This window comes from Elaeis guineensis, chromosome 4 (genome assembly GCF_000442705.2).
Source record: "Elaeis guineensis isolate ETL-2024a chromosome 4, EG11, whole genome shotgun sequence".
Taxonomy (NCBI): domain Eukaryota; kingdom Viridiplantae; phylum Streptophyta; class Magnoliopsida; order Arecales; family Arecaceae; genus Elaeis; species Elaeis guineensis.
This window is the reverse complement of record NC_025996.2, coordinates 137,858,632-137,869,183: the sequence shown is the minus strand read 5'-3', so window position 1 is coordinate 137,869,183 and position 10,552 is coordinate 137,858,632. Positions and strand designations below refer to the sequence as shown.

The 10,552-nt window shown below is 36.2% G+C and overlaps 1 protein-coding gene across 2 annotated transcripts; it reads right to left on the bottom strand.

The window, feature by feature from the left end:
* Positions 1-405: 405 nt before the first annotated feature.
* Positions 406-9,664, bottom strand: LOC105042521 (probable methyltransferase PMT21). 2 transcript variants are annotated; one of them, XM_010919778.4, is made up of 8 exons: positions 9,527-9,664; positions 6,918-7,209; positions 6,013-6,161; positions 5,656-5,851; positions 4,339-4,549; positions 2,860-3,532; positions 1,633-1,710; positions 406-775 (listed from the first exon to the last, which is right to left on the bottom strand). In XM_010919778.4, the coding sequence occupies exons 2-8, from the start codon at positions 7,185-7,187 to the stop codon at positions 556-558; spliced, it is 1,797 nt and encodes a 598-aa protein (XP_010918080.1). In that variant the 5' UTR covers positions 7,188-7,209; positions 9,527-9,664; the 3' UTR covers positions 406-555. The 2 variants fall into 2 exon arrangements, with proteins under 2 accessions (XP_010918080.1, XP_010918079.1); XM_010919777.4 differs by having other exon boundaries at positions 9,339-9,594.
* Positions 9,665-10,552: the final 888 nt, after the last annotated feature.

Sequence of the window (10,552 nt, the reverse complement as noted above, 5' to 3'; positions counted from 1 at the left end):
GGCATGTCTCAAACTCCAACAGGCCAAATTTCAATCTTTTTTTTCATAAATTAGGAAATTTAGATCCATACATTGTGGTAATCAATGAAAGCTTTCAAGTTCATATTTCACAATCCCGAGGAGAAGATCGAGAAAATGTCCGCAAGTTTACACAGAAACACCTGATAATGTCTGAACAAACATTTTGCTCTTTGCTAATGATATACTTATTTGCCCTCAACCAATATCCCCAAAACTTATCAAAACATATGTGAAATACAATTGATTATGAGCCTTGCACTCCTAACACATTACAAGTATAACATTGTTGTCCTTTAATAAAGAATACGACAACCAGAATCTAATGACTATTATTCCAGTAATCTATTGTGGGTGTTCTGAGACAATGCGTTTGGCCAGCTGAGGGAATAAAGCAGACACTTCTGTCTGGAAATCTTCATAATTATGAAATGAGTGTGCACTGAATTGCATATTTCCATAAAAAGAATTTGAAGATTTTCTATACCGTGTAGTTCTACTTGGAATTTTGCTAAGCCTTCGTTGGCTCTTACTACCTTATTGCTGACTCTTCTTCGGATACCAAAGTTTCTTCTGACATATTAACAGCTTCTCTTTCTCTACATTGTATTCAGTGTCATGTTTCTGGCAATTCCATCTCATCCCTTTAGCAATGGTTGCTACTGCATCTATAAAATAGCTAGATTCACGGATTATAACATATCCATTTGGTCGCAGGATTCTGTCCATCTCAAGGAGCACATACTTTATCTCACATCTGCCAGAATGGTACAGAAGATCGGGACATGTTAAGTGTCATAATAAAGTCAAACTAGGTAAATACATGTAATATGAAAAAGAAAAATTGGAAACATGAGAGAGAACAAATGGAAACCATGGTAACTAACAGGGATTTTCTTACAAGAATTAAAATAGAACAATTGAAGGCTGCTTATTTTGATGCATCCTAAGAACCATGTGCTAAGTGACAAAATTTAGGACACCATTATTATTGCAGAACAGCTTTGGTTAACATGCCTCAGGTACTAGGAACAATTTCTGTCATAGCGCTTCTTTACAAAGATAGAACTTGCCCTAGTAAATTCGTGAACACAAGTCCAAGCATGAAATGAGCTTATGATTTTACATCTTCCAATATTAGGGAATCTCTCGCTGCCTTTGAATCAATCACACATAGCCACATTTCTCATCGTGGCTATAAGGAGTCTTTGCCTAGTTTCTTCACTGGTGGTGCCATTGCTTAGTTTTTCTTAAGGTTTCCCTTTGGTGCTTTTATAAAGTTAACAGAAAAAATTACCATAAAAACGTAGAGGGTTCTCTTCTGACAAAAGTTCCCCTCTAGAGAGAACAGAGCTTTACCATCAGTGCAATTTTGAAACATAGCCAATTTGGAACTGGAATATCAAATCTTTTTCATGCAATATTGTATTTCTTCCTACCCATGATGTTTTATTCTGCTTTTTTTCTTGGGAACTGCATCCATGAATTTTGGAAGTTGCTAACAAGCTTGTAAAATGAATGGGTAGTGGAGCTTTTTACAACACAACGTTCATTTACATTAATGAGCTGTGCTAAGAAAAGGGTTTTTAAAATAAATGAGACTCAAATACTTACCTGTGGCTTTCTGCAGTAAATAAGCCATCAAGATGCAACAGATCGTATGTTCGAGGATAAGTTGAGAATGCCTCACACCTAAAGAAGCAATATTAAAAAAAAATTAACCACTGAATCATATATTGAAATAAGTAGAATTTGCATCATGCATATGTTAAAATAAGGAATATGTCTGATGCATATAGTACAGGTTGATGTATGAGAGCAAGCACGCATTTTGTAGCAGAAAAATGTACAATTATGCAAAGATAGGAGGCTTCTAGAAAGATAGACCATGTTGCTCTGTAGGAGTAATCTCAATGATAATTGCATGAAGCAATAGATGGAATATGACAGGTTTCATAAAATATCAAAAAAAAATCGTTACATAAAATATCATTGCTATCAAAGTATCATTACAAGAATTTTACTACACTGAATGAGAGAGCATAAAATATGTTGAGCTGAGAGCCAGGTAGACAGGGTCATGAAAAAGATGGTTGGCATTATGAGCAAAAAAAGTCTTTGAAGTTTCAGATTTAGGATAGTCGCAGAGTGGTTGCACATTGGAATCGCCTAAAAAAGTAACTTAGTTAACAGAACAATCCCAGGAGAGGTTCATACATGTATTACAGTAAATTAGATTATCATAAATTCTGCTCCTTTCCAATTGTGCCACTTAACTCCAAATGAAAAAAATTAATAGAAGGACAAACCTTCAAAGATAAATCTGAAAATGAACTAAAATTTGTGACCGTACATTATGCTTCTAGGACTAGAAACCTTAAAGCAGAAGATATCTCATAGTGGAATACCATTGCAACTATGGCTATGAAAAATCCGCTTTTAGTCCTCCAATGATGAGTTATAGTGACCCTTGATTCCCATCAAAGTCAGCGAGAGAGAGTGAGAGAGATTTAACTAGCACCAAAAGGAGCCACTCCAAGAGAGTCTTGTATCAACAAAATCTTCAGAATTTTTTTCCATCAACATCCGGATCAGATGATATGGATCTTCTAAAGACTTGCATACATATAGATGCATCAGAATTTTTACTGTTCTTGATTCAGAGAACCAATTAAATGTGTCATGCATTGTTTCAATAAATATTGTTGCACATAAAAAAAAATGCAGAGCCATTTGAAATAGTTCTACATATGTATGCAACTTCATTTGAAATAGTTTTACATATGAATTTGTCTATATGCATGTATAAGTGATGTAAATATGTATGGCATATCAACTTACCAATCATGGTAGGTGCCAATCAGTCCCCTGTCATAGACCACACCAAGGGAATTTACTCCGTAAGAAGAAACAACGTTCATTACCCACACAGGAGAGTTGATAAGTGCTGCTGCAAACCCGCCGTACAATGTATTCATATCCATGATATTTCGAATTTTATCACTTCCGAGAGCAGGAAGCAAGGTCTTGTAGTGTTTCACCCTCACCTTCCATTTATTGTCATCGTGCTTGAACCCACCAGAGCTGCCACTTGGAACCATAGAGACACGCTCTGGAGTTATATGCAGCCGATTAGGCCATTTTGGAGTAGATTGTAGTCCCAATTTCTTGAAGTTTTGGCTTGGTGTAGTTATGCAAGAGCGGAGTGGAGTATACCATGCCGAATCAGGATCCATGCTGTCATCACATTTTGGTGGGTAAGATGCTGGAGTGCCATGATTATAACAGCTATTATCAGGAGATTTTTGCCACACAGCAATGTCATCCTTTTTATTGTACAATTTGAAACACATGCTTGCTAGCAACTTCTTTAATTTATCAAAATCTGCTTTCTGTTCTTGTACTGTGGTGTTCCACCCACGCCATCGGTTTTCGTAGTTTATAGGTGGTCCAGAGAGCACCCAGAAGCCACCAGGCCGAAGAATCCGGTGTATTTCTAGCAGGTAAATACCATCTGAACAATAATGGCTGATATTTAGTATGGTGTTTCAGTGTAAACATTTTAGATGTTAAAACTGGAAATCCTCTCTCGCTCTGTCACACACCCAAACATGCACATGTAAATTAAAAAAGATAAAAAGACACTGCATAACTACTTCATGGAAAATGGCAAGCACAATATAAAAATTATCCAGGTACCAAAAGTAAGATCCATTTGTACCTTCTAAACAAGAGAAATGAAAAGCAGAAAAACGAATATGCACCTACTAATTATATTGGCGGAGTATTTATGAGAAAGTTGAAACATTGTCAAGGACATGGATTATAGTTTTAGTTAAAGGCCATGGGAAAATGAAGAGAAGTGCATTTTATCATATTGAAACTTAGCATGGGACCATGCCAACTTGAAAAAAAGAAAAGTTAAGCATGTTGAAGATAATTTCTATATGCATGAAGCACAGATATTAGGCTCCCAAAAAAATATAAAATGGAATACCTTTCTCAACAAAAGGTTTAATTATGTTTAAGAATTGCTTTAAATGACCCATTACATAAATTTTCATTTTAAAAAAATGAAATCATATGTGCAAAACAACTGACAAAAATTTGACTTTCTTTCTTTTCAGCCAATGAGGTCGACAGAATATTCTTCTTCCCATTCAGATGCATAATGACGAGCATATAAGCAGTATTTTTCATTTAAGAAAATTTTTCATGACATCTCACACCTGCTTAAATTACTTTTTGGGATATGAAATTCCTTAGTACAGAGACAAGCATTCTTTCATGATCAAGTGAAATGAGAGGAAGGAAAATTACCAAATTCTGCCCATGGGATAAGGCATCTGGAGCAGTGAGCCATATCAAATGAATTGGACGGGAAAGGAAGACGTTGAGTAGAAATGATGCCTAAAATTGCTGGAATGCCACGTTCAAGGGCAAACTGTACTTGAGCCTCATGATTATCTCTAGGTGCAAGAGAAACAGTTAAAATTCCACGGTCTAACAAATCACCTCCCCAACTTGCAACCTATTAAAGCAAGTGAGCAATATGGTTAAATTTTGAACACCAAATATACATTTGACAAATGCGATTGGCAAAAATACAACATAATGGCCCTCCTGAGATATTGGAACCAAAAGCTTTCAGTGTTAGAAGATTCCATGCAACATAAACAAACTATGTTTGAAATATCTAAATGATTGATCCAAGCATCACAAACAACAACTGCTCATTGCCTCTACTAGAAGAATAGCATTATGAAATCTTTCCTTGCTGCAATATTGGATTCCAAGGATCCCAAACAATAACTGCTCATTGCCACTACTAGAAGAACGGCATTATAAAATCTTTCCTTTCTGCAATATTTGATTCCCTTGAATCTGTTCCCTTCCCATATTAAGCATGTTGAACCATACACATTGTAAAACAACTTTCACTTTTTGAATCTACAGCGAAGCTACTTAGACATATAAGCAGAAGCTACTTGGAGAAGATTTTCCTACCGTCAGTGACAAATAATGAACCACTAGAGAATTAGAAAGATTGTGTTGAGTTGTTAAGGGGGGTGTATTAGGGATATGCAGAGGAAACTAGTAGATTCAGCTGGACTGAAGCTTGGGAATTCATCAATTCAGGGAAGTGTGCCCACTCACTAAACCAGGAGGTCATGGGCACTTGGACTCACCCTCACCATGGCCATTATCTAAATACTTAGAAAAGGAATCTTTTGCACATACAAGAAGACCACAATTGGCATTCATAATCATAGTATACACAGAATAATCCAATGGGCAAGTAGAGTTGGAGCCAGCAGCATGCAATCTTATAGCTCGAAGAAACCATGGCAATCAAATGATGCATGGAAGTTTATTCCCAGGCATATATACATATACACATACATAAAACCATACATACATATATATTCATTTTAGAAAATATTAAAACAGGGATATAGGAAGAAAATAAGTGACTGTAGTGTTGGTTTGATTGCTGTTCCCACACAACTCTCCAACATAACATCTAACTTAACAAAAACCAAATTAGTTGCAAGCAGATATTGAAAAGCACAAAATATGGCTGGACAAACATGGTGAATACTTTATACTGAGAACTTTTAGTCGGTCAGAACTTACCCCACACCCAGTATCAATGGCAGTCCGGATAGTTCCATCTTTCATTCCCGGAATCAGTTTTTGCATCGAGTCAACATAGGCACCAACTCCATTGGGAAACATGGTGCCTCCGCCAGGGAAGAAAAATTTTTCACCTTCTTTCCTCAGCCAGTGTTGATTTGATTTCTGATTGTTTATCCAGTCATAAGGTACATTTCTGAACCATGTACATGAACAGAGCAACGTACTCATCATTTCACCAAGTAGTGAGATTAACACTTTCAAAGCCAAATATGAAGAAATTAAGGAATAAACTATTCAAGAGATAAATAAACAAATCAACAAGTTGAAAATAAAGATCAATAAATGATGGCGTACCTGTACCAGCACTCATCTCTGCTCTTTGGCCATCTGATTGGTGGCTTGTATCCATCAGGTGGAGGTACTAAGCATTCTTTCCTTTCAGTCATTGGCGGACAATGGCGTTCCATGAAACTAAGCCTGTAATTACCATATTTCTTCCATCTCTGCCCCCACAAAAGGCAAGATAAAAAATTAATAACAATATGCAACCTTCTTTCTAGCACAATAAAATTTCATAGGCACCAATAATTGCAGTAAACAATGTGGATATGCATCTCAGCAACACATATAGATTATTTACGTGGATGAAAGTGCACCATGTAAAGCTTCTTATCTTAGCTTACATGCAAAGATGCAGCATGCATATGCATCAAGATTAACAGTCCATTGGTATGTTTGCACGTAAAACGGAAGCTTTATATAACATCCTAGGGCAAGTTTTATCAGGAAATCCATGGAACAGGAAAAAGAAAAATAAGACTTTTCCATGGGAAATGAAAAGTTTTCCAGAAAATTATTTGTAAGCTTTCAAATTTGTTAATTTTCTAATGAAACAAACAATTAGACCATAAGATATTCCAAGAAAATCAGTTTTCCATGCAATTTTGCTTGGAAATATAACCTTATAGATTAAAAATATACAAAAGTTTGGTCTCTTAAAAGAGTAATTTCACATGAGAGATTCATATTTTAAGAAGCATAAAAGTCTCTGCACTGAATAATTTACAGCCAACAACCCTTTCCCATTTATTTAGGATTGTCTTAATCAATCCAATTGTTCTGTTCATATCCATCAAGGGTAAGTTTTGCTACATTGCAGTACTTATTAGAAACTTAATTTTTTAGTTTATTTACTCATCACCTTATATTGCAGCTTCTATTTTTCAAAGAAAACAATGGAAAGCAGAAATTGTATATACCTTAGGGTCTGTACATGGCGTGTAATCTTGATAATCACTACTACACTCAGGGAATGCAAGAGACTTAATTTGAAGAGGAGCCACTGCAGTTTCCTTGCGAAACTGAATCACTGGTGTCACATCCTTCTTAAAAAACCTGTTCTTTTCAGAGCAAAATATGCCCCCAAGATAGAATGAGAATCCACATAGTACTATAAACATTAAGGTCACAGGAACTATCCTGGAAGTTTTATCAGGATAAGTGGCCGGCTTAGAATCTTTGTTCTTCATTTTATGTTCTGGAATTAACAACCTGCAGGGAAGCAAGGCAAAATATCTTAGAATGTTATAAAGCAGAACCAAAAGCCTGGACCACTTCCAGTTAAAAATACAAATGCAAATAAACTGGATCATTGGTACATGCGGCAAAGTCTTGTCATCAACATGAAATGCTTCCAAAAACTAAAAGTCATCTAGGCCCAATTAAATAGAACAAAACAGACAAGGACAGGATGGGAAGGATTATGATCTATAAGGCAAATTGTTACGTTCAGCGGAGGCATCTAAGGAACACAAAATACCTTTTAAACACAACAATAATTAGGGAAAATATTGACTGAGTATGAAGTTCATGAATAAAATTATGTACAGAACTTCACAAACAAACATTTTCTCCTTAAAATGCAAGAAAAGAAGGGTAAAGATAAGCCAAACATAGTGCATGCAAATCCAAATCCATAACAACAAAACCAAGAGGAATGAATTGATAAGGAATAGTTTTAACATATTACCACGTAAACACTGCACCTTAGGCACGAGCACATAACCTACCTAAACAAGCTCGAGCATAACTCTGGCTTACAAATCATAATGTTGTCAAAACAACCTAGGTAGTTGATTAATTGTTAAACTCGACACTTAAATATTTTAATATCCATAATAGAAAGTAATTAAACAAGCACACAACTTTCATATCTGTGTCAAAAGTAAATAAAATGCCATAAACTTATAGAAATATATCCTCTTACTACAGCACAAGAAACAAGCACATTCAGCCAGAGAGACAAGACATTTATAAAAATGAAGAGCCCAGATCTGGAAAGGCAATCCCAAACAAAGAGCTCATTAATATGTTCTTGCAACTATTCTCTACATGAGATTCAAGATCACATGAGCTAGATCTATCAATTAAAAGAGTACTTGCCATTGTGCAAAAAATCTAAAAGTTCGACACTCAAGTTAGATTATTCTCCCTTTTTTCTCGGGGAGGGATTGCCTTCTGAGTAATTAGGATAATGAAAGAACTAGTGAAATCTTTTATGTGAAAGAAAACGTCAAATATACACTCATGGATGGATCTGATCACCCCATAGCAGAACTGAGATCCAATAACAGTAGATCTAATTACCGCACAGGTGAATCTAAGACTCGGGGATCCGACTTGGGGCAAAAAAAAATCCAATAAAAATAGACACTGAATTTAATTGTCCTTTTTCTTAATCTGCGCCCCGACAATTTTGAAAAAAAATCATAGATGTTATGACACGTAAGTAAGACCAAACATAAAATGAACTAACAGTCAATAACACTGCAACTCACCAAACTAAGAAAGAAACAATATAGATAAGGAAGCAACAGGAAACTCTACAGGTATAACAACTTCCCCAGATCAGAGAGGAGATGGATGGATCCAACGTCAAAGACACTAGTCAAATCAAAAAACTTCAAACCAAAGCTCACCAATTTAAATGATTAAAAATTAAAAGCGGAATGATTCAGGGCAAAGCAAACCTAAAAGATCGGTCAAATTAAATAGAAAAGTCTACTCTGTTCATGATATAAAACTCCAAGAGAGAGAGACAGACAGAGCCTATAAAATTCCAATTCCCAATCAAAATTCCACCAACCCAGTAGAAATAACACTAAAACGAAGTAAACACATCAAAAAAAAAAAAAATCCAATAAACAAGAAATTCCCGTCCGATTGCCCGAATCTCTCATTCCATCACGAATTAGACTCAAAAAACAGAAAAATCCAATTCGAGAAAAGGCTTATAAAACCCATTCGAACTCAAAACCCAGTCCTAAAACCCCAAGTCGATTTAAAAAATCCTGCAGACACAATTCTCAAATGCATCCCGATAATTCAATTGCTTATGATCCAACGAACTCCCTGTTACACCGACAAAACACCACAAATTCCAGGAACGGTTCTGCAAGACAACTCGAAATCGATCACTGAACCTAATAAATCCATCAAAAGAGGGGGAAAAAAAAAAGATGACGAATCTCCAATCAATCAGGGTTCCCTGCTCTAAAACTCCAGCCCTAACTGGATCGCAACCAGATCTAGGAGAGAATAAGTAGAGAAAAAACGAGAACGGGACGATAAAAGAAGCGCAGAACAGCAGTATCAGTGGTACTCTAGAAGAAAGAAAGTACCCCCAAGATCGCTCTCTTCCTCTCCGTCTCTATTCGCTCCCTGCTCTCTCCCTCTCTCTCTACCCCTTCTACCAAACAACGATGAGGGAGAGGATGGGGAATGGGGAGAGCGAGAACGGAGGTCGGAGCGCTTATATCAGAGGATCTCAAACTAATCGCAGCATTTTATATTGGAACCAGATGTTTACCTCCGTCCCTCCCTCGGGAGTTTCCAGCTGGCACTCGCCCCTCCCTCTCCCGAAGCCGTAGGAGAAGGAAAGGTACCGGAGTCTTGGTACGGTAGACCCTTTTTCCCCCCTAAGATCAAGAAAAATATTTATTGAAATATTTCTTTATTATTATATACAGTATATATATATATATAAAAAACTAAGTTTTGCCGTCTGAGTGTTGATGATGTACATAGATATATGTTCCGATTTCTTTTGTATACGATTCTACGTACCCAGCGTAAAAGAGTTGCCGCTGTCGGGCCTCGTGGGCCCTTCGTTTCGGGGCACAAATGGGTGCGTTGTCGGTGGCACGTAGAAATTTTTTTGGGATAAAAGAGCTGGTTGGAGGATCACAAGAAAGGAATCCCTCACGCGGCTTCAGGCTGGTTGGTTACTGTTCTCGAGCGAAGGGAGTTCCCCCATGTGGAAACTAAAATTTTCTATAAAACCAGAATGGTGTTTAATCTATTAATAATAAACAACGGCGTCTGGGCATTGGCCCCGCAAGTGGTACGGGCGTTGTCGGCGAGTCAACTCCGCATGTACTCGGATCCCGGCATTCGCAAATCCCGCGGAATTAATCCACTGTTAATCAATCACTCATCGAAATTACTTTAATGCTATTCACATTAAAATAAAAAAAAAATTATCAGCTTTTCCTGTATTGGTTAATTCTTTTACCGCATATCGTTGGAAGTAAATGTAGAATTATATTTTCATTTTTTTTTCCATTTTGCTAAAAAGATAGCAGCCTTAGTAAATAAATGTGATTTCTTCCTTTTAACAAAAAAATAGCACACTAAGAGAAATATGATAGCATTATTTGTTTAAAATATTACTTATCAAATAAAAAAGATATATTTTTAGTTGCCATAAATATTTGAATTTAAAAAGATATATTATTTTTGAACAGTTAAATAGTAGAAATATTGAAAAATGATCCTCATTTTTTGTAATGGAATAATAGAACAGTTACAAGTTAAACTCCAAACTTCAAATAAA